The sequence below is a fragment of the Tiliqua scincoides genome, chromosome 2 (genome assembly GCF_035046505.1).
Source record: "Tiliqua scincoides isolate rTilSci1 chromosome 2, rTilSci1.hap2, whole genome shotgun sequence".
NCBI classification, from domain to species: Eukaryota; Metazoa; Chordata; class Lepidosauria; order Squamata; family Scincidae; genus Tiliqua; species Tiliqua scincoides.
The window spans coordinates 258,279,327-258,307,070 of NC_089822.1; the positions used below are offsets into that span (position 1 = coordinate 258,279,327).

At 45.5% G+C, this 27,744-nt stretch overlaps 1 protein-coding gene across 1 annotated transcript; it reads left to right on the forward strand.

Moving 5' to 3' along the window:
• The first annotated feature begins 5,743 nt into the window (after positions 1-5,743).
• Positions 5,744-14,843, forward strand: LOC136642171 (tripartite motif-containing protein 10-like). The gene is made up of 7 exons (XM_066618450.1): positions 5,744-5,955; positions 7,720-8,165; positions 8,452-8,547; positions 8,835-9,065; positions 9,599-9,621; positions 11,697-11,815; positions 13,137-14,843. Exons 2-7 carry the CDS (start codon positions 7,767-7,769, stop codon positions 13,379-13,381), a joined length of 1,113 nt encoding a protein of 370 aa, XP_066474547.1. The 5' UTR covers positions 5,744-5,955; positions 7,720-7,766; the 3' UTR covers positions 13,382-14,843.
• The last annotated feature ends 12,901 nt before the right edge of the window (positions 14,844-27,744 follow it).

Genomic DNA, 27,744 nt, shown 5'->3' on the forward strand with positions numbered 1-27,744 from the left:
GCCAGTCACAGAATCTTCCTCACAGGCCCCTGGTAACAATTTCCAGATATTGACCAGCCAAGAGCCCCCTTTCCTGCTCTGCCAAGGCCTCTACAGCAGTGGTTCTCAAACTTCTAGCATCGGGACCCACTTTTTAGAATGAGAATCTGTCAGGACCCACCAGAAGTGATGTCATGACCAGGAGTGACATCATCAAGTAGGACAAATTTTAACTATCTTAGGCTGCAATCCTACCCACACTTTCCCAGGAGTAAGTCCCATTGACTATCATTGTTAAAAGCGTATACAGAGTAGCTTGTTAAAAGGACTGTTCTGTAACATTTCCCCAATGCAATCACATGCCATGGTAGCATAAAGTCTAATATATTGAAATGAATGGGGACCCACCTGAAATCAGCTTGCGACCCACCTAGTGGGTCCCAACCCACAGTTTGAGAAACACTGCTCTACAGGCTTCTAGTTCCTTTCACCAATGCTAACTCAGATGTAGGATACATTCTCTCCTTGTTTCCCAAATTTGCCCTTCCCTCTGCAATTTTGTCTTAAAGTGATAATCATAAATAATACCAGGTATACAGCCCAATCCTGTTCTTTTCCCTGCCTTTGTATGGAGCTGTGTCAAAACAGGCTGTGCTGCAGGCAATGGGAAGGTCTGTGAGCAGAAAGAGAAAATATTTTCACTTACTCCTCCATAAACCGCTCAATCGCCAGTGGGTCTCCTTGGACCTGCACTGCATTTTATCTGGCGGAAATCTGAGACAAAGAGGATATGTTGACTGGCTCCAGTGGGGAGAGCAGCTGATGCAAGTGGCTAGTGCCAGCTACTACACCCTTCTGCCTCCAACATGCCCCGGCCCTTCTCAAATCCACTCCCATTCCCCACTCCATTATGCCCCCCCCCTCTCTGGCTTACCAAAGTCAGCATGGATCCTTGCGACCATCACTGTATGCCACTTTGGTGACACCACTGTGAGATACAGGAAGCTGGACTAGATGGGCCTATGGCCTGATGCAGCAGGGTTGTTCTTATGTGTGTGGGGTCTTCCCCCTATCAACAGCAGCCCCTAAGTGGATCCACATGCTCCCAGAAGGTGATTTACAACACCGTAAAGCATCTGCCACCCCCAGAACACTAGTTCTGCCAACTGTATATCCCAATGGGATTGGACCATCAGTCTTGGCAAAGGCAGGGTAATTTTCTACACTGGTGTTTCACTGGCTTCAGCCAATAGGACCTTCAGTCCTGTGTTAATGTTGCTTTTCCTTCTCCCTTCCATTTCTCAGACATTCCCCTGCTGTTGAGGCACCACTTCTCCCCATTCATCCTTTCCAGGCTGAGAGGCTGGTGTGTCATTTTAGGCCAGAACTCTGTACTCTAACATCTCTGACAGTTGGCACTGAATTGCAGACAGGCAGCATATGGCTGCTTTCAAGCATATTGTTTTGAAACAATATTGCATTGTTGACCCCAGACTGCTTCTGGACCCTGTTCAGAGAGCTGGTTTATTACCGTCAAAGCCTTAATGTTTCAGAGTTGTAAGAGTTGATTGGTAGTTGGATCAGATTGGTAATTGGCAGTTAGAGGTATAGCATAAAAACACATAGTGCCATGTGCAAAAGGAAAGGGACTATACTAGGGAACTTGGTAGTGGGAGACTGGGACTGTAGATAGGGAACAGGGAGAGGTGTTGAATTAGGTAATTGATGCAGTGGCATCACTAGGATTCACGTCACTCGGTGCGGGAGGCCTGTGCATCACCCCATGTAGTGGGCGGGGCAACACCCCAGGTGGGTGTGGTGATGTACCATTGCCCCGCCCCCACTGGTTTTTTGGCTGTGCCTTTTGTTATAACACATATATTTCAATGTGGTTTGTTTCATTGTATTATTCATTGCATTATCCCACTCAATTAGTCTCTCTCCAGGCAATTAGTCTCTCTCCGCTGGCCATTCCGCATCCAATGGTGTATGGCATGACCTGGTAGCTCCTAACACCGCGAAGTTAGTGTGTCACCTCCCCTGGGCGCGTCACCCCCCGGCACATCACCCCATGTAGCCTGCACCCCTCGCACCCCCCTGGTGACACCAGTGAATTGATGTGCCTGCTGGATATTATATTGTTCTGATTCTTTAAATAAAACACTTATCCCTTTCCCAATCATCCTCTGGATTCTTTTGTCCTTGCCTATTCCTCCTCATTCATTCCCAGGTCCCTCCCAGTTATAAGGGAGTTATCTATAACACTCTTTTTCTGTTGCCCAAGTTCTGCTTTTCACCAGATGTTCAAGTAAGCTTAACCCACAGTTATTTGTGTAAGATTGCACACTACACCTCAAAGAACAAGTCTTCAAAACGACAGAAAAGCAGTGTTTTATAGCTTTGATCTATACCTGCTAAGGTTGTGCCGCTTTTGAGTTTTGTTTTGTTTTTTTTTTTCTGGTGGGGAAAGGGAATAAATTCTGAGTTAAATGGATGATTGGATATTTGTTCTTCTTACCATGTGTGAGAAGAGAAAAACATTTGAAGATCCTGTAGCTTTTTTCCTTTGAGGAAATGGAGGAACTCAGAAATCTGTGGTATAAATCTCCATCTAAAGGGTGTCATAAAATAATTTGAAGGTAATGAATAAAGAAGTCAAATGTGAAATTAGAAAGGGCTTGAAGGATTCTTCAATAGGGGGACATCTGGGACCCCTCTTTTTTGTTATTGTCATCTTGTTGGGCTCGACTTGCAAGCGAAATGCACAGGTCTTCTTATGGACCAGGAAATGGTTAAACAACAGGAAGCAGAGAGCTTGTTCATAAATGTGCTGGAGTCAGGGATAAGCAGCGAGGTGACCAAATTTGCAGATGACACTAAACATTTCCGGGTGAAGACCAGAACTCCAAACTAGGAGAATGGGCAGCAAAATGGCAGATGCGTTTCCATGTAAGTAAGTGTAAAGTAATGCACATTGGAGCAAAAAAAAATCAAAACTTCACATACAGGCTGTTCTGAGCTGAGCTGAGTTCTGAGCTGTCTGTGACAGATCAGGAGAGAGATCTTGGGGTGCTGGCGGACAGCTCAATTGAAGTGTTGACCCAACGTGCAGTGGTGGTGAAGAAGGCTAATTCCATGCTTAGAATCATTAGAAAAGGTATTGGGAATAAAATGGCTAATATTATAATGCTGTTGTACAAATCGATGGTAAGGCGTATTGTGGAGTATTGTGTCCAGTTCTGATTGCCACATCTCAAAAAGGATATAGTGGAAATGGAAAAGGTGCAAAAGAGAGCCACCAAAAAGATTACCAAACTGGGGCACCTTCTTTGTGAGGAAAGGCTACAGCATTCAGGGCTCTTTAGTCTAGAAATAAGGTGCCTGAGAGGGGATAACCCCTGCTAATTGGGTAAGAGGCACTTTTGCAAGTGGGTGCTCCTTTTTTTAGCAGGGGGAGAGTAACTGGCCCATCTCACTCCAGCAGTGTCTGTTCTGGTGGCTCTCTGCTGGTATTGTTTTGCATCTTTTTAGATTGTGAGCCCTTTTGGGACAGGGAGCCATTAGTTATTTGGTTTTTCTCTGTAAACCGCTTTGTGAACTTTTAGTTGAAAAGCGGTATATAAATACTGTTAATAATAATAATAATAATAATAATAATAATAATAATAATAATAATAATAATAATAATAATAATAATAATAATAATGTATGAGACATACAAAATTATACAGGGGCTGGAGAGGGATGTTCTTTTCCCTCTCATATAACACCAGAACTAGGGGACATCCACTAACATTGAGTGTTGGGAGAGTTAGGGCAGATAAAAAGAAAAATATTTATCCAGCATGTAATTAGCCTGTGGAACTCCTTGCCACAAGATGTGGAGATGGCACACTGCCAAGATGTCTTTAAAAGGGGATTTGGCAAATTTCTGGAGGAAAAGTCCATCATAGATTTCAAGGTATGATGAATATAAGCAACATCATGGTTTTGGAAGTCAGCTACCTCGGAATGCCAGGTGCGAGGGCGTGTCACCAGGATGCAGGCACTTTTTTTGTCTTATGTGCTGAGGCATCTGGTAGGCCACTGTGTGATACAAGAATCTGGTGGGCCGCTGTGCGATAGATGGGCCTTTGGCCTGATCCAGTGGGACACTTATGTTCTTATGGATCAATCTTGTTTCAAGTTGTCTCTGGGTGAACTCTAGCACTGTTCATCTTGGGTGAATATTCTAATTTTAAGGATGCCTATTGTCGGGGGTAGAGGGAGGGCTGTGAACAGCTGCAAGCTGATCAGGACAGTAGGGCCTAGTGGTTAGCTTGTTCACTCTATTCCTACTCCTCTCTCCCCCCTGTGTGGATCCACAGTTGAATAAGGAACCACACCAATTGCGAATCCAACTTATTCACCTACTAGAAGCTCACTCTTGGAATCTTGGGTGTGCATGCATGCATTTTGATACCTGCCCTCCCTATCAAATAACTATCAGCAAACATGAATGAGTAAATGATGTTCAGTCATTCTCCCAACGCCACAATTAGAAGTTTTAGCTTTGGCAGCTTTCCTACATGATGGGTTACAGAACAGGTAAGTGGAAAGAAGATCCAACAAGGGGCATTATTGATGTTCTAGTTCAGTATTTCTCAAACTGTGGGTCAGGACTCACTGGGTGGGTTGCAAGCCAATTTCAGGTGGGTCCCCATTCATTTCAATATTTTATTTTTAATATATTAGACTTGATGCTACCATGGTATATGACTGCATTTGGGGAAATGTTACAGACCTGTACTTCTAACAGGCTACTATGCATATGCTTTAAACAATGATAAGTGGGACTTACTCCTGGGTAAGTGTGGGTAGGATTGCAACCCAGGATTGTTACAAAGTGTCCTGCTTGATGATGTCACTTCCGGTCATGACCTCATTTCTGGTGGGTAATGACAAATTCTTATTCTAAAAAAGTGGGTTCCGGCGTTAAAGTTTTGAGAACCTAGTTAAAAACATTACAAGTAGCTCAATGTGGGCAGGGGAGGATTCTGCGGCCGTCTGCATCCAGAAATGAAGCCTAAGTTTCAAAGGAGAAAAAAGTGGCGGGAGACGAAAACCGTCCAGAAAGAAACGTGGATATTTGTTGTGTCTTTCTAGTGGGATGTGGCTATGGGGGAAAATGTCTGAGAAGCTCCAGCACTCCATTGCTGACCACTGACCACAGAGGCCAATCCCCCTCCCCTCCTTTGCAGCCTGTCTCTTTAAGAGAGATTCCTGAAACAGCATGGCCAACTGCAGGGTTGGTTTTTTTTTTTGGGGGGGGGGGCTGTGTGTGCCTCTCGATTCCTGGGCAAGCAGACCCAATGATCCACTGGGATCCAGTGACTACTCGCTGCTTCCCAGTGTAGATGGGCGGAGAACCTTAATTTGCGACTCCGATCACAGCCTGCCCTGCCCTGCCCTTCTCCTCTCCGCTTCTCCAGCCTGCACACACGTTCTCCTGGATGCTGCATCGACAACAGGTGGGGCGTGTGTGTGCAGGGAGGGTCCCGCAGGAGCCTCGCAGGGGAGGCTGTTGAAATCCCCTCCAGCCCGTCAGTCCCCGTCCCCCCATCTCAGGCACATGCACCCTCTCGCCCTGCCTGCGTGGCTCCAGGGTGGCTGCAGGAAGGAGATGACGGAGGGGAGGCTCGCAGCGTGTGACTGACAAATGCATTGTGTCGCCGCCCTCCTTGAAAGGGTCGGGGCCTTCCTCTCCTCGCTGAGTCCGGAAAACCAGAGCCCGCAGCCCAGGCTCGGCTGCTCTCCAGCCCCAGCACGATCAGGAAGCTCCGTTGGCAGAGTTCTGGCAGGATCGGCCCCCTGAAGAGCTACAGTTCCTTCCCCGGGCGGGGAGCTGCGCCCCACTGAGAGTCGAGGGAGGCGAGGTGGCACAGGAGGCAAGAGGAGAGTCCCCTGCAGCCCGATCCTCTGCGTGTCTACTCGGAAGTAAGTGCCATTGCGTTAAGTGGGACTTACTCCCATGCACGTGTGAACAGAACTGCAGCCTTGGGACATCGAGGCCCCGTTTCTGTCTCCAGCACGTGCTCCGCTGGACTTTCCACCAGGCTGGCACGCCTACCCAGTTGGTTCGTGCCCCGCATCTGGCGCTCAGAGAGGCAGGCTGAAGGCTCAGGGCAGGCACTGTTGGGATCAGACCAGTCCAGCGGCACCCTCTGCAACTCGGGGGCGTAGCTGGAGGGGGGCAAAGCACTAAGTTTCGCAGGGAGCCTCACATCAGCCTTGTCTCCTTACTCTCCCATGCTGTGCTTATGCTCTGCTATCTGACGGATGCAGATAAAGAGGTAGTGGCCACTCTGAAGCTTTCACTTTCGGCCAGTGTGCAGAGGAAGAGGATGTAGGCCAAAGGAACAAAGCAAAGTGTGCATGCGGAGTTGTGGGTGAGTATTCTGAATTTCACTGGGTTCCCTCCTCCCTGTGTTCTAGCCAGTGGTGTAGCTAATGATCTTGTAGCCCGGTGCCCGGCTCAAAACATTGCCCCAGAAGTGATATCACAACAGGAAGAGGCATCACACATGGGCTTTTAAAACAGTGAAAATTGAGAGGAACCCACCTCCTCCCCCCAGCAGCTTGCCACCCACTTGCTCTGCTGCCTCCCCCCAGTCAGTGGCATAGCTAAGGCATCTATCTGCTACCTGGGGTGAAAGAAGATTTGTAGCCCCCCACAAAATCAAAGTTAGTTAATTAAATAAATAAAAAGCATGTCCCTGATCAGTTCATGACTCTGTGCTGGGGTGAAGAGGGATGGTTATTCTCCTCCTGCTAGGTATAAGAGGGGCACCACTTGAAAAAGTGCTTTTTTACCCAGTTAGCAGCGGTAACTGTATGATACATGGAAATGAGAGCTGACTCATATTATTGGTTTCATGCTGTATCATGATAATATGTCATTGCAACATGTCAATAACATAATATGTCATTGACTCTCAGAACAATCAGTCTCATAGGTCAGATTTGAGTTAATAAAATCCACTTTTTGTTCCATAAGGCAGTTGTGTTTTCAGTTTCTGGTTAATTGGGCAGAACATTTCAGCAGGACCAACAGGGACCCTGTCCAGTCCCCGGCATAGGTTATCTAGCAGGGCGACCAACACTGTTTCTGTCCCAAAGCCCAGCCTGAAACCAGATTGAAATGAATCCAGAATCTGCTTCAGCCAAGAACCTCTGGAGCCGAAATGTCACCACCTGCTTGATCACCTTGCCCAGAAATGGGAGGTTAGAGACTGGCCGGTAATTATCTAATACAATGTGCAGGGAGGGCTTAAAAAGTCACTTTGGTTGTGTAAACCACGTATTCATTATGCTGAGATGATTTTCCTTGCAAAATTGCAGTAGGTGTTCACCAGCTTTATTTCTTTCCCCTAACTCAAACTTTCCTACTGTTCTTTCAACTTCTCCTTGGCCTGCTTTTGTATTGAAATCACCCATAATATACAAAAGGTCCTTTTTTGAGAGCACATTGAAAAAAGTATTTGCTGAAAACAATTTTGAGGTCATACAGAACCACTTTCTGGTATAGGAAGGTCTTCGGCTTCAGGTAGAGTTAGTCACTGGAGTGGCTGGAAGGATCTAATTTGGTTTGGATGCTATAGCGGAGAAAACATGCAGCTTCTGGAGTAGATGGATGGTGAAATAGTGATTCCCCAAGAGGCATTTCTTCTTTCTCATTCCCACCCTGATGTCTTCCTTCAGGTCTTGCAAACTGCTCTTCTAACAAAGCAGTAGGGGAACTACCTGTCATGGCATCGGCCTCAGTGGAAGAGGAACTCCAGTGTCCCATCTGCATGGAGTACCTGATAGACCCAGTGACCCTGGACTGTGGCCACAACTTCTGCAGGAGTTGCATCACTGACTACTGTGAGAAGTGGGAAGATCTGGGGGACTTGGAGTGTCCTCTCTGCAAAGCCAAAATCAAGAAAGGGAATTTCCGGTCAAACTTTTCACTGGCAAATATAGTCGAAAAAATCAAACTTCTACCACTTAATCCAGGAAAAGAGGATTTATGTTTGAAACATAAGGAAAGACTCCATCTGTTCTGCAAAGAGGATAAGGAACTGTTGTGTCTGTTTTGTGAGCGATCCCCAGAACATCAGTCACATACTGTCCTTCTCTTGGAAGAGGCTGCTGCTGAATACAAGGTAGGATCATTTGTTCCTTTGTTATTTGTTAAGTTATTTGTTAAGTTGTTGTTGTTGTTGTTAAGTTGTTAAGCTATTTGTTATGAGAATCTTGTTTGGTTGAACAGAATTCTGTGGAATATGAATATTCTTCCAGCTAAATCCAGAAACCGACTCCCTTGAGGGTTGAGGCTAATTATCTTCTGCTCTAAAGTAACCTCCTTGAAGGGAATGTGGGGAAAGAGGAAACTCAGTCTGTTATGTTATGCCAACACGCTCTCCTCCAAAAGGTTTTGTTTTCCTTCAGGCCAAATTCCAGGATCACCTGAGGATGTTGGTGAATGAGCAGGAGAGAATTCCGGAGTTGAAAACATTTGCAAAAAACAAGAGTCAAGACTTGCTTGTAAGTGCCACTATTATCTGGAGGAGAACGGCTACTAGAACCAGTGTCTGGAAAACCTTATTGTAAAATGCAGGGGAGACCAGATGGATGGATCTCCCATTAAAATGTCCATGAAAGACTTTTGAAAGGGTGGGCAGTGTTTTCCTGCTTGCAGCTGGTTTGATCTCTGCAGAAAGTCAGCAGAGACCTTCCTGTCAGACCTCCAAGTCCTGCTTTTTGATGCTACAAAGGCTCAGTATACCACATTCTGATCTGCTTTTTATCTCCTTTCCCCCTGCTTATTGCAGAAGCAAGTGAAAGCAGAGCGGGAGAGAGCAATGACTGAGTTGAGACAACTCCAGCAATTTCTGCAAGAACAGGAGAATCTTCTGCTGGCCCAGATGGAAGAGGAAGAGGAGCAGATTGTTGCAAGAAGGGATGAGCACCTGGCCAGACTCTCAGAGGAGCAGTCCTCTCTGGAAAGCCTCATCCAGGAGATGCAAGAAAAGCTTCATCAGCCAACAGGTGAACTCCTGAAGGTAAGGTGTCAGCAGAAATACCCAGATTCCTTTAAAGGAGCACACAGACCTCAGGGTGTCTCCTTTGCCTATGCAGTAACCAAAAGGACTCAGTTTATTGTCCCCTGGGGTTCATTTTAATGCTGATGGAATCTGTGGTCAAACACACTGCTTAGCTAATGATTTCTTTCCTGATGCCTTTATTTATTTATGCATGCATGCATGCATACATACATACCCATTCCATAATGGAAGGCCTCCTCTCTCCCCCTTCCCTTCCCTGATCTGACCTGTGAAGGAAGTTAAACCTTGTGTGTCTGCCTACCTGTCACCTGTGTAACCATGCCCAGTGTCTCCAAACCCCCCTGCCAAGCCCATTTGATGATTATACCCTCTTTTCCCAAGTCCTTAAGTGCTGTGTGCTATGCAGGCCCTCACCCTGGGACACATCAGGGAGAGAAAGATCATTAGGCTCTGGAGTCTGTGAAGGGTTTTCACAGCATCATATGTAGCAGGCACTTATTCCCCTCTTCTCTTTCCTTCTTTCCTTCTAGGATGTTAGAAGCACCTTGCAGAAGTAAGTGAATCTCACTCAATCCACTAAACTTTGCCAGGTGATGAAGTCTCAAACCACAGCAATAATAAGTAATATTATTGATCCTTCAAGGGTATTTTTCATCTTGGGGATGGATCTGGATGTGCATATTGCAAAGCAGCTGTAGCTCAAACATATTCATCAAGGCGTAGTAACTAGATTGGCAGTAATTGAAGGGATGGAATCAAAGTGGAATATTGGCATGTCTGTCTCTGTGTTAAATGGCATATGCACTAGACTGAAGGTGCTCCTGTCTCCCTTTGGGAGGATTGCTCTCATTTCTGATCAGTGGTTGTTTATTTACTCACATTCCTGCAGCTGGGAACTGCTAGCAACTTCTCAGTTACACTGTGTTAGTTTGGTTCAGGCTTCCACTGCCAACCTAGGCCTAACATGTACTTATACATGACACACATTTTATTTAAAAAAGTGAAAGGCATCTCCCCCTCCCCCGTGTTTGAAAAGACAAAATAGGACATCGACTTACCAGGAACTAGAAAATAAAAAGTGTCCCTGGCAAACAGGGACAATTTGAGTGACCTTCTCTCAGTGCAGGTTTTTCTTTTGTTTGTTGCTTGAGTTCTGCTTTAACCAGACACTGCAGAAAGCTTATCCCTTGGTTACCAGTATATGATTTCACTATATACCTCAAAGTACTCATGTCTTCAGAATGAGAGAAGAGGCGGGCTAGGGCAATGGTTCCCAAATTGTGAGAAATGGCTCCCCAGAGAGCTGTCGCAACCAGCCAGTGGAGCCACAGAATCCTTGCAAAAAAATCAGCTGCCCTATACAATGTATAAGATAGTAACACTAAAGGGGAGCCCCTGCCAATGGCCCAGCAGGTCAAGAGAGCTGCCAGTCAAAAAAGACTGAGAAAATCCGGGCTAGGGTTTTCTGTACCTGACATGGTTTTGCCTTAAAATCTAAAGAACTTCAGGTTTTTATTTTTCCCCCAGAAGAAGGAAAGGTAATAAATAGTGCTGAACACCATGATGACAGCCTCACCTCCTATTGTTGGTTCTCTGCCTGTTGTGTGAAGCACCCTTGAAGCTATTCAGCAGGACTGATGGTGTGGGCGTGCCCTGTTCTTGCTACTTCATTGCCTGAAAAGTGCTGCTCAGAATCAAAATATATAATTATGAGGAATATTTGGCTGTCATCAACAGTGGCAACCCTCTATCTCTTCCAAGTCTCTCCAGGAATATTTAGAGCAGTGATTCTTAAAGTTCCCCAGAAAAATGCACATAAACATAGATACACACAATCTTTTTGGCACCCAGTTCATGGATCCCCCAGGTGAAGAACTCTATCTAAAGCAGTGTTTCTGAATCTATGTGTTGGCACCCACTAGGTGGACTGCAAGCCAATTTCAGGTGGGTGCCCATTCATTTCAAGGTGTATTTTATTTTTAATATGATTGGACTTGATGCTGCCATGGTATGTGCTTGCGTTTGGGGAAATGTTTCAGACCTGTACTTTGAACAGGCTACTATATACGTATATGCTTTTAACAATGATAGTCAATGGGGCTTACTCCCAGGTAAGTGTGGATAGAATTGCAGTCTTTGGGATGTTTGGGGAATTTGTTTAAACAGATCAGCAACTGCTTGGGAGGATTGGGAAGGTTCTTCTTTATTTTAAATAAATTTTTAAACTCATTGTGAACTTCCTTATCAATTTGATTTTGTCATATGGGGGATGCTAAATATTTTCCTGCTTGATGATGTCACTTCTGGTGGATCTTGACAGACTGTCATTCTAAAAAGTGGGTCATAGTGCTAAAACATTTCAGAATCATAGAAAGAAAATGTGCAACATGATGATGTAGCATTAGAGCATGGAATCACTGAGCATGATGAAAATGAGGTGTTCTTTCACTAGAAATTACTGGGGAGATGGGGGAAAAGTCTTCTATTTGTTTGGTTCTCAGATGCTTCATGTTGTGGTCGCAGTTATAGTCCTGTTCCTGTCTGGTGACTTTCTGCTCTTCCATTCATTTTTATGGCTCCACTCAAGAATTCTGGGTTAGTGGGATAATCTTTTTTTCTCTCCTGCAGGTACAAAACAAGAACAACACTTGAGAATCTTGAGGCTTTTTCTGTTGGGTTGAAATGCAGAAGCTCGGAATTCTCTTTAATAAACAATTTTCTGGAGAATAAAATTAAACAGTTCAAAGGTAATGAATAATTAGGTTAAATATGAAGATCTATTTCATAGATCCCAGCTGGGCAAGGCCACCTGGAGGGACCCCTGGTTTTGCTGCCATCAGCTTGTTGGACTGTACAGAACAGTGAAAATCTAAACAGACTGCAGAGAGCTGGCCACAAAACGGCAGTGGTTTCATTGTCAGTGCTTGCAGAGTGATGCACATTGGTGGGGAAAAAAAATAACAAATGAGGTCTGAAGTGACAGAGACTAATTGGAGAAGAGATCTTGAGGTTGTAGTGGATAGTAATGGGGAAAGATCAGCCCAACTCACTGGGCAAGAATGGTGGGAAAAGGCAAATTCCATGATAGGGATTTGTGGTGTTTTTTGTGCAATTTCATGGTCAACTTGGGGACATGGTTTAACACTAGAAGCCTGGTAGATTCACCATCTCCAGGAAGGTAGGTGGCCCTCCCAGAAGCAGTGTCAAACCAGGGTGCCATTTTTCACATACAAGACCTGATGTTTTCAAATCTCTTACAAAGACTCTGCAGTCTGAACCTAAGTGGAAGTTTACAATAGTAAACTTCATAAACTGACAAAGGTCCAAATTCACAGAAAAAGAAAGGTCCCTCTACTGCCTCATTTATATTTCTAAACCTCCAAACTCCAATCTTGTCTCCATATTCCAGACATCAGATTATTTGGGTGACCTCAGTCTGCTTCTGTGATCATGCCCAAGTCATGCCCTCCTAATGCCCAAAAATTAGTGCAAAAAGAATGCAGTCATCATTACAATGGTCCTTTCTGTAGGGTCCTTTCGCAAAAGTTTCTTAAAACGCAAAAGATGCTTTTGGAGGGCACAAGAGCATTACCCCCAAGTTGCTGCCCCCAACAGTTGCAGAACCAGTTTCAAGGTCTGCACAGGTACCATCCAAAATCCAGACTATAATGAAGGCATGACAACAGCCTAGTCCAGGAATTAATTCTGTGGGGAGCAAATGCACTTGGGGTGAAGTAGTATCAAGCCTGCCAGTCATGTTCCTTTGTCGCCCTGCTGGTGAGCTAGCCAGGTACCCCACCTTCTCTGGCTTTAGAGGGGTTTTTTTTTTTTTTTTGCAGTTTTTCTGTCTGTTCTTCTTCCCCCACAACTTTTGTTTATGGTGTTTTGACAGGATATAAATACAGTATCTCAAATAAATTAAACCTGGGTCATAATTATGAGGAGTGTTTTTTTTCCTTATTTCTTTATGCCTCTAAAATCATGACAACTGTCACCCTTAGCTGATTGTTTTTCTCTTCTCTGTCCTTCTCCCACTAACATCAACTATGGCTCTGGATACAAACTCAGCTGATTTCAAATTCCTGCTGCCTGAAGATCATAGAAATGTGAAACAGGTTGAAAAATATAATCTTCTGAACCCATCTTATTCTGAGCTGCAACAACTGTCTTTCAGCGAAGACACTGTGAGCAATAAAGACAGCACCAATAGCTATACGAGCATAAAGGGGAGTTCTGGGTTCATAAGAATCTATGGTTCTGCCTCTGACTCTTCAAGGAGTGAGCAGGAAAATAGCAGGTGCATTTTAATGTAAGTAAGTGTAAAGTCATGTACATTGGGGCAAAGAACCAAAACTTTACTTATAGGCTAATGGGTTCTGAACAGTCTGCGCCAGCTCAGGAGAGAGATCTTGGGGCACTGGTGGACAACTCGATGAAAGTGTTGACCCAATGTACAGCAGCAGTGAAGAAGGCCACTTCTATGCTTGGGAACATTAAAAAGGGGACTGAGAATAAAACAGCTAATATTATAATGTCGTTGCAGTCCATGGCTGCACCTGGAGTACTGTGTTCATTTCTTGTCACCAAATCTTAAAAATGACATAGTGGAACTAGAAAAAGTGCAGAGGAGAGCAACCAAAATGATTAACAGGCCAGGGCACCTCTCTTTATGAGGAAAGGCTACAGCGTTTGGTCCTCCTCAGCCTAGAAAAGAGGCGCCTGAGGGGGAACATGGTTAAAACATTCAAAATTATGCAGAGGATGGATACAGTGGATAGAGAGATGCTCTTTACACTCTCACATAACTCCAGAACCAGGGGACATCCACTAAAATTGAGTGTTGGGAGAGTTAGGACAGACAAAAGAAAATGCCTTTGCTCAGCATGTAATTAGTCTGTGGAACTCCTTGCCCAGAATGTGGTGATGGCATATAGCCTCGATGCCTTTAAAACAGATTTCAGGAGGAAAACTCCACCACAGGTTAGAAGCCATGATGGGCATGCTGGTCGCTCATCATAAGGGCTGGGTAGGAATTTTCTTCAATCATCCAAATTGGCAGAGAATGGCAATTTTTTTGCATACCCCAGACTGATGAGGGAGGTAAGGTGTGCTCAGTTAAAAATTGGTCACTTGTGTTTAATAAAGTGGCCCAAGTTAAACCCAAGGGCAGTCTGGTGTCTTTGCTTGGAGGAGAATCCCAGATGCAGGGGAGTGGCAGCGAGATGCAGCCAAATAGCTTCTTGTCTTGTGTGCCCCTGATGGGCTGGTGTGAGATGCAGGAAGCTGGACTAGATGGGCCTTTGGCCTGATCCAACAGGGCTGTTCTTATGACTATGAGGATTTGTCATAGTGGTTGAGTGGCCTTTGTCGATGCTGATACAAGAGTCTGCCTCTTCAAACACTCTGGATCAACCTCCTTTCTTTTTAGAGGAGGCAGTGTGGCAAGTTATGGCGTGACCCAGAATACCGCCCGATGCTGCCCGGAGTCCACCATTGCATGCAAACATACACACATGGCACATGCACAAGCCCCTTTCTGTACTCCTCAGGCAGTTTCTTCAATTCCAGATGTACAGGACTTCAGATTGATTTCAAGGGATTGTGTGAATGAAAGATGTTGGAAGTAATATCCTTTTTAAAGAGTTCATGGTTAGCAGAACCAGAGGGAAAACTATGCCACATGAGGACCAGCAAGAAGCCTGTCAGGGCCCTGTGCAAACCAGCCTCTATACGGAAGCTGACTCTGCGGGGGGGGGGGGGGAGCCTTTTTCATCCTTCACTTGCTGGAGTTAACAGAGCTACAGAAGGAATCATACTTACTCTGTTCTCTACTTCTTGCTGTCATACCTCAGAGTCTCCTGTCTATAAAGGAATAATGAATGTTAGTTGAGGTAATAATGTCTGAGACTGGCAATCTTGCTCTGTTTGTGAAATTGGCTGAATAAAATGTTTTGTCTTACTTGCCTTGTCTTCTGAAGTTTCTCTGACAACCTTGCCCAGGTTCTTATGCAACAGTGATGATCAGCCCCCTTCCCACAGTTAACTGTGAGTGAAGACTGCAGGTGGAACAGGACTGCCCCAGACTAAACTAGGAGAGTGAAATCAAGAGGCAGCAGGACCTGGAGGTGTGCAAACCTCTTGCTGCAACCCCCTTGACTTGCAGGTCATACATCAATTAAAAATAACAGTTAAAATGCCACATGAATTACAATGTCAGATCATTGGCTTTTGTTTAGAAGAGGAAAATAGATGTTTATATGGTACCTATTTTGAAGCTGCACCAGTGTTTGAGGCACATAGTCGATGTAATTGAGGCTATGGTGGCAATATTGTTGTTGCCCTGGTGTAGCTGTCATTGTGCTGGCACGCGACCTCTTCACTCCATAGAAGGCCTCTGAGAGGCACTTCTGGTATCTCTGAGGCCTTGATGTGCCTCGGAGCATCTCCATACATGACTGGACAGCACTGCCAATTGCATCTGGAGGTCCTCTGTAGGCCCTCCAAATGGGTTCAGAACCCGCATTGGGACAAATCTGCAGGTTCCAAACTCTGCAAACATCAACAGGACTTCTTTGACTCACCTGTTGGTTGCTGCCTACATTCTAAGAGATGGTGTAGCATCATGGCTAAAAGCAGGAGTTGTGAAGCTGGACTTCCTTGGTTCTAATCTTTCCTGTGCCAAGAACTCAGTAGACAGCACTCCCTTTCAGCCTCAGCTCCCCAGCTGCAATATGGAGGTACTAATCCTTACCTTACAAGGTGGTTGTCAGGACAGTAGTAAGAGAATACATGTGACATGCTGTGCATGCTCTGAAAGGGCTGTGCAAAAGTTTGATGGTAATGACCCCTTCTTTACCCTCTCCCTTTGAGATAAATCTGTGGGGCAACTGTACTTTTCCCTCTTGCACAACACCAGAACCTGGGGACACCCACTAAAATTGAGTGTTCATGAGAGTTAGAATGGACAAAAGAAAGCATTTCTTTACCCAGTGTGTAATTAATCTGTGGGATTCCTTGCCACAGGATGTGGTGATAGCCTGTTTCAAAAACCAGGAGACTGTGGATACCCTTCATGGCTTTTAACCTGTGATGGAATTTTCCTCCATAAATCTGTTCAATCCTCTTCAAAAGGCATCTAGGCTTTCTTAGAGAATATCTCTTAATGTCAGATGCATAGCAACAGGATGCAGGTACTCTATCTTGTTTTGTGTGCTCCCTAAGGCATCTGGTGGGCCACTGGGATGCAAGAAGTTGAACTAGAAGGGCCCTTGGTCTGAGCCAGCAGGGCTCTTTTTATGATCTTAACTGCACCCCATCCCATATATTCTTGAAACAACCCATATGGGAAGGGGTCCTGGCCTACAATATTCAAACCACATTCTGAGGGTGAAGGAATATGCACATTCCATCCTCTGCTTGTGGAGTTTGTTCCTACTTTAATAGGGCAGTCACTGATTCCCATGTGAACTTCATCAGAAAGGCACTTACACTGGCCCTCCACTGGGATTAAACAACTGCATTTTTTTTCCTCTTTCTTTCTCTCCATGCTGAGCCCTGGGCTGCCTCTCTGTTGTTCTCTTGCACTGTGGAGGACAAATGCAAATTGACCCTCTTCCCCAAGATTTGCACCTGAGGGGCAGGGAGAGAAAAACACTTTATGATAGAACTGTCCATATCTCCTTCAAGCAGCCCAAGAGAAAAAGCTTTCCAACACAACTACATTTTTCAGATATCATTGCATATTCCAGCGATCTCTTGTCCAGTGTGAACGGTCCACGAAAAGGAGCACGGATCCCACAGCAGATCACCATGGGGGCCGCTCATTTGACTGCTAGGACTACTGTAGGTGATGGAAGCTGTAGTAGTTTGATGTGAAATGATGTTGGAAAAGATCAGGGCGGGTGAAATCTTGAAAGTGACTCCAGAGCTAAAGAGGGTTGCAACGAGAGATAACTTTTTGTGATTTAGGATGAAGATTGGCAGAACCTGGGGTGGGGCAGGAGAGGGGCTTCTGGCAGGGGCAGATGGTGGAAAAAATATTTGGCTGAACTGGGGTGTATGTATTGAGGGGGGTCTGTTTTTTGATTCTGAGCAGATAGTATTGACAGAGTGTCCACGGAGACCAACTTTTTCACTAGCTTTTCATTCAATAGTAGTCACAATACTCAGATTTCTGGCAAACAGTATAGAGATATGGCTTGCGTTCAACCCCCAAAAGGTCACTCCTCAGGCAAAAGCCGCATCTTCCCCCCCCAAATGACCCATTAGCGCCAAAACTCCTCCTCAGCTGCCATGACTTCTCTGCTGCTCCACCTTCAGACCAAACAGTCAATATCTCCGTTAATCCAAGAGACCATGTAGCAGCCGAAAGGGTTAGGGAGGATCGTGGATGGAATGGATGAGGATGTCATGTGAAGCAGCTGTAGAATCTGCACCTCCAATGTGTGATAATCCCATACGAAGCCCCACAGCTGGAAGTCTGTGTAGACATTCCAAATGCATTCATTGCTGCCACTTAAGGAGGCATATGTGACATTCCTGGCAATACTTTGTATTCAGAGAGCTTCACTTGCTTGTCATTTAGCAGAGTCCCTCAGCAAATGCATTCCAGCAGGAGAATGAAATCCAGACTGTGTGTACACACACCTTAAACTCAGCCAACCGACAGGAGTGTGACTCCAAAGCGAGGGAATACTCCCAGGTGCAGCATTCTTCTGCAAGATGATCTGTTGCTGGTGGCCCAGCTTGGAAGAGCTCCACTGTTTCTCCTATTGCACCACGTGTCTGTTGAGCAGGTTCTGGGACTGTTTTTGATGTGCCAAGGGCTGTCCTTGTACTAAGGCGTTCTTTCTTCCCTGCTGCCTGTTGGGGGAGTTCTTGCCCACAGGTGCTACGTCAAGCAGCCCAGCTCCAGCTTCTGTGCCAACCAGTACCCATGGCAGTAACATCCTGCAACCCCCCCCCCCGGCTTCCTTCTCCATCTCTCTCTTCTCTCCAGTAATCTCAGTGGAAGCCAACTGCTGCCTGCTCAGGCACTTGCTCTGGGAAGAAGGGCAGCCCAGCTCCTGTGTCCAGTTTTCCTCAAGGCTGCAGCCTCCCCTGCATGCTCAGTGTCTTGCCAAATTCCTGCTTTGAACTTGGCCTAGAGAACCTATGCCCACTTTAAGGCTAATTAGTTCCCCAGCTTAACCACAGGGCAGGGAGGAGGCATGTTGAGGAGAGGGCAGGGGAAGGTGTGCTGGGGGGAGGGAGGGAGGTCCCCACAGAGTCAGTCCATAAGTTATTGACCTCGATATTAATAATAATAATAATAATAATACAGGTATTTATATACCGCCTTTCTTGATCCTCAGATTTCTCCTCAGACTTTATTCAAGGCGGTTTACATGGGCAGGCAATTTAAATCCCCGTAGGGATTTTTAGAATTGAAAGAAGGCTCTATCTTTCAAGAGCTACAACAATTCAGATGTTTCTGATCTGGCCTCCATCCTGGCCTCCATCCTCCCATGCTCAGAGCAGATGGAATACCTCGGCTTCAGCTTGTCAGCTGCTTCAAGGTCACACGGTGCCGGTGGCCTCGAACTGGCGACCTTTGGATGTTATCTTCAGGCAAACGGAGGCTCAACCCTCTAGACCAGACCTCCTGCCCTATTGACCTAGTTATTTCATACCAACTAAAAATCTAGTTTTTAGATCTAAAATCTTTAAAATTTTAAAATCTAGAAAAAATCTAGGTCAATAAGCAGAGCCGTGAGTTAACAAGCCAGTAGGTCAGTTAGCCAAATAGTCCGTCAGTTTAGCCAGCATGTCTCCATCTCCTCCTCTCTCCAGCTACAACGCTCCCTGCTCCAGGTGTTCCTTATAGCCTGTTCCTTATAGCCTGCTCCAGGTGTTCCTTATAGCCTTATAGCCCACTTAGGGGGGTGTCTGCCTCTAGTGGCTGCAGCTGTGCAGCACACCTACTGCTGGAAGCCCAGGCTTTAACCCCGTGTTTCCAGTACACAGGGCCTTCTAAGAGCCCCTTTCCTACTTCTGAGACCCCACTTGTCCAGGCCTGTAGGCCGGCCTTTTGCAGCCAGGTCCCCCAACTGTGCAGACAGTGCTGAGAAAAGATTAAAAACTCCAATGCCAAATACCTCCCTCAGTCAGCAGGAAAAGTTTTCCCTTCCGGAAACCCAGTTACCTGACCCAAGGAAAACCTTGGAGCCTCTAGTTGGTATGAAAAAGGTTTATGTCAGAGGGTTGCCCAAAAAACATTTACCTCAGAAATATATTTAAAACCCAGTCTGAGGGGCATCATGAAGAAAAGGCAAAGGGGGTCAATATCTAGGAAGGAGTTTGGCTAGCCAGAAGCTCCTGCAGAGGGGCTGTAAAAGGAGCCGGCTCCCTCAGGCAGAGGCAGGCAGCCAGCCAGCCAGTAGTTTATCAGAGCAGGCTGTGAGGGTCAGTCAGAGAGAGCAGGCTGGCAGCCAGGGAGAGCTTTCTCCTGACCTTCACTCATCTTGTTTTGGCATCAATAAGCACTTACGTACAAGATGCCTATCTGAGTGACCAGAAGGGGGGTTTATTCTGTGATCTGGCTAAAATCTACCTTTTAAGTGCTAAGCCCTCTCCTCAAAGTTCCACACTTATTCATTTCTGTTTATGTACTTCAGCAAATGTTTGAATCTATATATCAAGTGTGGTGTCCACAGCTGCTGGCTGCCTTTGCTATCTCCCAATATCCCAAAACAAAATTTTTTGCAACAACAGGTCAAGTAACCTTGATCAGTGGGGCAGCCCCCTTGCCAGCGGCCCACCGAACCCTCTTCCTGCATCTTGTAGTCACATTGGCTGTACACTTACTTCTTGACTGTATCCCTTTTCCTGTGTTGGACTGACACAGAGTGTGTGTATGTGTGTGTGTGATGGTTTTTCTATCAATTAGCTATTGATTACTCTTTTGAGACTGTACAGAAAGAAATGACCCATTCCAGGGGGCTCTCATCCAGGTTGAGAAATCAGTCAAGAGAGACTGTGTTTGATGGCAGAGTCATTGACTCCCCTGTCCCATTGAGGAATGTTGCCAACACTGCTCATTCCCATGTCCATGTGTGTCCTATTTGTGTCACACACATACACACAAAATAATTGAAATTGGGAAAATTAGCAAGCAAGAGGTTAAATTCAGCAATATGACAGGTTTGGGATTGATGACATGGATGAGTGGAGCAAAGTGTCAAAGTGCCTCAAAAATAGGTTATGAATAACCACAAGTCAGAGCTTCTTCAAAGAAGATAAAATTTATTAAAGTTGTATAAATAACCAGAAAAAGGCATGTTTACTTTCAATTACTTTATTCAAGAAGTTGGTTACAGAGCTTTAAAATTGTAAGAGAGATACTTGCAAATAGCTGTGTTTGGACATTGGGAGTTAGTTGGAGGGGGTAAGCTTTTTTTGGAGGGTGGGGGAGAGAGAGAATTGCTATGAAGATCAAAAGGTGGGAGGGAGGTTACCTATCCTGGTCTGTTGGTTGAGTTTTTGGTTTCAAAGTCTTTCTGAGCAGCAGGGCAGGGCTGCAAGAGTCCAGATTCCAGAGAAGAAAAATATTCAAAATGGAGAGGTTATTTTTTCTACTGGGGAAGAAACCTCCAAGTGCAGAATGGACACTCCTCTAGGGTCTAGGAGTGACCTAAAATGGAGAAGGTTCCAGCAGGGAAAACAAAACCTCCAAGGAGCATGGACGCCAGTGACCAAAAATTCCGCTTCCAGGGCAGGGGAAGTTATAGTACTTTTTACAAAGGAATTTTTGGTTGGACAAAGGAATTTGGATCCTTTCTTTAGCTATGCAGCCTGAGCTTCCTGGGCTTGATTGGGCTTGAATGTGTTCTTCCAGGTAGACTGAAAAGGCTGAATGGCTGGTCAATATACTGGACAACAGTCAGGGCAGGGCGTGTTGCCTCTGGTTCAGGTTGGGAGACTTCGTAGCCTAGAGCAGTGATTTTTAAGCTTTTTCATCTCATGGCACACTGACAAGGCACTAAAATGGTCAAGGCACACCACCAGGTTTTTGACAATTGACAAGGCACACCATGCTGCAAGTGGGGGCTCACATCTCCCATTGGCCCTATTAATAAATGATCTTCACCCAAATTCCTGTGGCACACCTATGGACCACTCACGGCACAGTGGTTGAAAATGGCTGGTCTAGAGTCTAAAATGAACTGCCCAGTTGGGCAATTGGAGCTCATGTTCAGGCAGGACTTTGTTCTTGCTGGCTGTCCTTTAGTCAGAATTAAGCACCCAAATTTGAATGACTCTAGAGTTGGGCCTCTGGATGCCCCCAGGGTCACAGCCTTCCTTTGTAAGAGTCAGCATGACCAGAGCCTGCCCTGTGACAGAGCAGGGGGCCTGCTTGGCTCTGAAACCAAGATGGAGTTAGCTTGAACAGCACACATGTTTCGGAAGGAGAGGGTGTTCGTAACAGGAACCAGGCCCAAATCAGCCCCCCCCCCCCCGGTCAGGAAGCAGGCTCAGCCAGAAGGGTGTCACTGGCCAGCAGCCAGTAGGGTGTCACTGCTTCAGTGAACAGATAATGTTCCCCCTGATGTCTGAATCATCCAAAGACTGGGGTGGGGGTCTTGTTGTTGAGAGGACTCGGTGTGTGTGTGCAGGGAAACTCATGCAGGATCCTCACAGGAGAAGGCGTTGAAATCCCCAACGCAGCTGGCAGTTGGGATTCCCAGCACTGCAACTCCAGCTTCCCAGTGCCTTGCACCCTCTCACATTCAGCGGCTTCACTGCAGTATGGAGGGTGGCTGAGAGAGGGCTCTTTGGGGGCTGTGACTGACAGAAAGCACAGCTGTTGCTCCCTCCCAGACTGGAAGGGTTTTGGTTTTCAACCAGGTGCGGAAAACAAGCGTCAGCCATGTCGGTCCGGCCACTCTCCTAGCAAGAAAAAAGGCTCCGGAACAGATTTGTTAGCAGGTTTCTGTCTGGATCTGCCCTCTGAAGAGGTAAAGAGAAACAAGTTCCCTTCCTGGGGGTCTATATTCCTCCTATTGTTGATAGCACTGCAGGCATAGCACAGAACGGAAAGGGGGCAGGAGGCGCTTCTCTTGCAAAGAGCTCCCTTGCAGGATGATTCCATGCATGGCTTCTCAGTCCAGTCGTGTTTAATGGGACTTACTCCCATGTAAGGGTGTTCAGGATTGCAGCCTTAGACTCAATCATCGAGGCCTCTGTTCTGTCTCCTGCGAGTGCTCTTCTAGATGCTTCCAGCATGAAAGTGGCTCCCCTGCTTTAGTCTGTGCTTGGCATTTGGCAGTCAGAGAAGCAGGCTGCTCCTGCACATGGAGGTTCCATTTAGGTAGTATTGTGAATGATACTAATCCAACTGCCCCTTGAAACCTCTGCCAGTCAACCTGCCCCTTCCATTGCTGTGCTTGTGCCCTGCTTTCTAGCCCAAACCATTGGCTGGAGAGAGAGAGAGAGAGTAGGGCAGTTGTGCAGCTAAGTGGCCACCACCCTTCATTGCTTGAAAGTTTAGTTTTCTGCCAGTATGCAGAGGACTGGCACTGAAAGACCAAAGGAAAGTATGGATGCAGCGAAGCAGAGTTCTGGGTGAGCAACCTACGAGAGGTCGTTTTCATCGGAAGCCCTCATTGCATGTTCTAGTAGTATTGGTAGGAAACATCTCTTCCTATTGGTAGGAAACATTTGTCATACTATAACCGTTCATGATCAGTAGCGGTACTCCCTAGCCCTGCGCCCCAGGGCAAAGGTCCATGATGGTGCCCCCCTGCTGGATGCCACTCTTCTCCTCATGCACACATCCGACCCCCCTCCCCCACTTCTTTGGAGTGCATAGAGCCTCGTGTGACTCCAGGACATGTCAGGGAAACATCCTGAAGGTTCCCCGACGCTTCAAACTTGGCCGCCTTGGGTGCCCTTCAGGGAGAAAGGCGGAATACAAATAAAATAAAATAAAATAAAATAAAATAAATAAATAAATAAATAAATAAATAAATAAATAAATAAACTGTGCTTCTGGCAAACCGGAAGTAAAGTTTCTGACCCCATTGGGAGCGTCGGAGAGGCGTCTACAGGGTCCTAAAGGTTTGCAGGGCTCCCCCCCCCGGGGCATTTGCCCCATCAAGTGAATGGCAGGTCCACCACTGTTTATGATGGTTAAAAGGAGTTCAAGGGGGTAACAAATTTCAGGTGCTTTCCACTTGAGTCTGCTGCCACCACATTCGTCCAACCCACCATCAATGCAAGTCACAATGATGTGTCCTGCTAGCTCGAGCCAGAAGTAAATCATCTCCTTCCTTACCATGCTTCATGTGCACTGCCGTGAACGACTGATAGCCTTCCACTTGTGGATTCCAATCCTGAGAGTCATCTCACCAGGACTCAGTTTTTCTTATCAAGTCAAATGTGCCTTCGCTTGCTAGAAGTTCCAGCTCACCTGCTTATTTCCCATACTCTGTGCATTTATATACATACATAATGCAAGCCCTGGAGGTTATGACCTCATGAAGCTCCTTTAAATTAGGCTGGGCTTCTACAAATGCTTCCTAGTTGCAGAGGTTTCTTGAGGGTTCCCATTTGGAACACCGGTGTATTAAGATTTGGACTGATGTCTCCAACCCCCCCCCCCCAGCCTTCAGTGTAAAGCCCTCCTGATCAGATTCACCCTGCTTCTGCCAAAAAGGTTCTTCTCCATCTTTGTGAGCTGTAGGCCATCTCCTGCCAGCAGTTCTTCATCCAGGAAGTGCAGTCTTTAGTTCCAGAATCTCTCCTGACAACACCATCGACTCAGTCAGTCATTCATCCAGAGGTAAAAAAGGTAAACGGCAGATGAAGCATTTCTACCCATTGCCACCACAGGTTAAATCAGATTCCTAGAGAGGCAGTCTTTGTTATGTCCTAAAGAGGGCTGCTAGCCCCCAGCTCTCTCTCTCTCTCTCTCTCCCCGCTAGTGGTGGTGTTTCTCTTTTGAATTGTTGCTGATGTGAGTATGTTTTGAGTCAGGTAATCATCTTTTCACTTCTTTTGCTATGAAAACTGTTCTGTGAATTTTATAATTGAAAAGGCACATATAGGTATACTTAGTAATAATAAATAGTGAGCTCCTTAGCAGTTGGCAGCATTCAGGATATTTACTAGCTTCATGAACAGGTATTTTCACAGGTGAGATTTCACAGATCTTCTGCAAGGGAAAGTTTGTGAAGTGCAGTTGTTATTCCTCAAGAGGCTTTCTTCCTTCTCTCACCCATGTTCCTCCTGCTGTCCTTGTATTGGTCTCACAATGGGCCTGAACCTTTCCACAGAGGCTTAATCTGCCATGGCATCAGCTTCGCTGACAGACGTGAAAGAAGAACTCCTGTGCCCCATCTGCATGGACTACCTGACAGATCCGGTGTCCGTGGACTGCGGCCACAACTTCTGCAAGAACTGCATCACCATCTACTATGAGAAATGGGAAGATCTGTTGGAAGAGGACTTGACATGTCCCCTCTGCAAAGCCAAAATCAAGAAAGTAAATTTTCGACCAAACTGGCAAATGGCAAATGCAGCAGAAAAAATTAAAGGTTTGTCATTCAAGACAGAAACAGAGGCAAAGTGCGGGAGACATAATGCAACACTCAATCTGTTCTGCAAAGAGGATGCAGAGTTGGTGTGCGTGTATTGTGACCGATCCCCAGAACATAAATTACATACCACCCTTCTCTTGGAAGAGGCTGCCAAGGAATACAAGGTAGGATCATTTAGTTCTTTGATAACCAAAACCTTAAGAACATAACATAAAACAGCCCCACTGGATCAGGCATAGGCCCATCTAGTCCAGCTTCCTGTATCTCACAGCGGCCCACCAAATGCCCCAGGGAGCACACAAGACAACAAGAGACCTGCATCCTGGTGCCCTCTCCCTTGCATCTGACATAGCCCATTTCTAAAATCAGGAGGTTGAACATACACATCATGGCTTGTAACCTGTAATGGATCAGAAACTTGTCCAATTCCCTTTTAAAGGCATCCAGGCCAGATGCTGTCACCACATTCTGCAGCAAGGAGTTCCACAGACCAACCACACACTGAGTAAAGAAATATTTTCTTTTGTCTGTCCTAACCCTCCCAACACTCAATTTTAGTGGATGTCCCCTGGTTCTGGTGTTATTTGAGAGTGTAAAGAGCATCTCCCTATCCACTCTCTCCATCCCCTGCATAATTTTGTATGTCTCAATCATGTCCCCCCTCAGGCGTCTAGGCTGAAGAGGCCCAAACACCGTAGCCTTTCCTCATAAGGAAGGTGCCCCAGCCCAGTAATCATCTTAGTCGCTCTCTTTTGCACCTTTTCCATTTCCACTATGTCTTTTTTGAGATGCAGCGACCGGAACTGGACACAATATTCCAGGTGTGGCCTTACCATCGATTTGTACAACGGCATTATAATATTAGCTGTTTTGTTCTCAATACCTTTTCTAACGATCCCAAGCATAGAATTGGCCTTCTTCACTGCCGCTGCACACTGGTCGACACTTTCATCGACCTGTCCACCACCACCCCAAGATCTCTCTCCTATAGCAGTGTTTCTCAACCAGCGGTATGGGTATCATCAGTGGTACTTGAGGTGGTGTCTGGTGGTACTCGCAGGACCGCTGGATACCAAACACCTGGCAGTGAGACCAGGAACATGACACAACGAACAGTGGTAGGAGGCTAGGCTCAGTGGGCAGAGTTCCAAAGCATGCTTTTCTGTGCTCAATAAAGCCCTCCTACCACCTTGAGCCTCTTACTAGTGGTCGTTGTCTTGCACCTGGCCTTCCCAACCCAGAAGTAACTGGTGATGATGTCATCACCAGTTACTTCTGGTGGTACTTCAAATAGATGGACCATGTGAAGTGGAATGGTGGAGGTCTAACGCTGAGAAATATTGTTCTATAGAGAACAAATCCTCCTGGAAGATCCAGAAATTATCTTCCCTCAGGAATGATGTTCATTAGTGATTACGTAATTCTCACCTTTCCCAGCCTGCAGTCAAGAAGGTGTGAACCAACTCGCTGTCTCCCAATAAGCTCGTTTCCGACTCTTCATCAACCATTTGAAACATGCTTTACTATTCCGTTCATAAAGAGGAATATTACTTAATTTCACTTGAATTTTTTTTCATATATGATGTTATTTTGCACCCTGCCAAAGCTGGTTTCAGGACGGTTCCCCTGATAGAGGACTGGTTTTAAGGAGCTCTTGCAAGTTGTGCTGCAGTGCCCTCCCCCCCGATTCTCATGCCACTGAGGGTGCAATCCTATCTTGTGATGTAACAGGCAAGCCAGGAAGCTTTCACTGTATCCAGCATGAGATAGGTTCCACAGTGGCTCAGCTGAAGGTAAGGGGAAACTCTTCCCCATACCCCCAGGTAAGCCACTGTAGCCCCTATGGGTCTCCTCGGACTTGCACCACCTCCTGAGGTGGCGCAAGTCTGAGGAGAGCAGAGAGGCTTGCACGAGCCCTGCCTCTCGCTCCCCTGGCCTGCCCCCAGGACCACCCTCCATCCGCCCTCTGTCCACCCCGGAACACCTCCCTCCTGCTTCCTCCCCACCCTCCACAGAGCCTTGCGTTGGCCAAGTTTGGCTGACGTACGGCTCACTCTCTCCGTTGGCGCAGAGGCTGAATTCAGCCTCCATTGACTGGTGCATCTCTAAACACCAGCCCAGCCAACTTACGAGGAGGCACAAAGTGCCATTTGGCATGTTTGCTATCCTCCTGGGCCAGCGCAAGTCCCAAGAGCATGCTAGGACTGTGCCCTCAGTGTCACAGAGGTGCAAGTTTCTCTTTTTTCCTTTTTTAAATTTTTTTTTATTTTTTCCCAATAACAAAAATAACAAACACACATAACACATAATACAATACACACAATACATAAACACAATATTAGAGGGTGCAAGATATCATACATCACTATAACTAATAAATCATTACATATTTCCTAATCCAGTTCCTCTTCTACGTTAGCCTCTTAATATCATTTATCATTTATCTATCATATCATATATATAATATATCATATATATATAATACATTCATCTAAATACCCTATCTTATTCTTCTACAACTTTATTTCAACCAAGCATAAAATAATTTCCATTACTCAAACTATATCGGTTTCACTGTTGATCAAAGATCTAAAAATCTATCAATTTCCGCCACATTCGTTATTTTCCCTATTAATTCATCTTTTATTGAGATCTTCGTGTCCTTCCAATATCTAGCATATAAAATCCTCACAAGTAATATCATAATCCAATATCTAACATACTAAATTCTAACAACTTTTAATATCCTAACATATATCATTTCTCTATCTGTAACATCCAAAATTAAAATATCCTCATGACTAAATACATAAACATATACGTAAAAATCCAAAACAATATCACCTAAAATTAATTCTAATTCATTAAAACTATCCTCTAAAATTCTAACATCTATTAATATCAAGCTAACTAAAATTTTTATACATATTACATATCACCAATAAAGCTTATATAATTCTCATTAACATCTAATAAACTTTAATCTCTAACATACAAAATTAACACATTACTGTCTTTCTTTTTATCTATTCCCTTATCTCCAATCTAAATAGCCACAGGTCTGCCAAATCTCTTCTCTAGACTTTAATTTTCCATCT

Coding starts and splice junctions, on each gene's coding strand:
- LOC136642171 (XM_066618450.1), top strand. CDS start 7,767: ATGGCATCGGCCTCAGTGGAAGAGGAACTCCAGTGTCCCATCTGCATG. Junction 8,166..8,451: donor AGGCTGCTGCTGAATACAAG/GTAGGATCATTT, acceptor GTTTTCCTTCAG/GCCAAATTCCAGGATCACCT. Junction 11,816..13,136: donor TAAAATTAAACAGTTCAAAG/GTAATGAATAAT, acceptor ATACAAACTCAG/CTGATTTCAAATTCCTGCTG.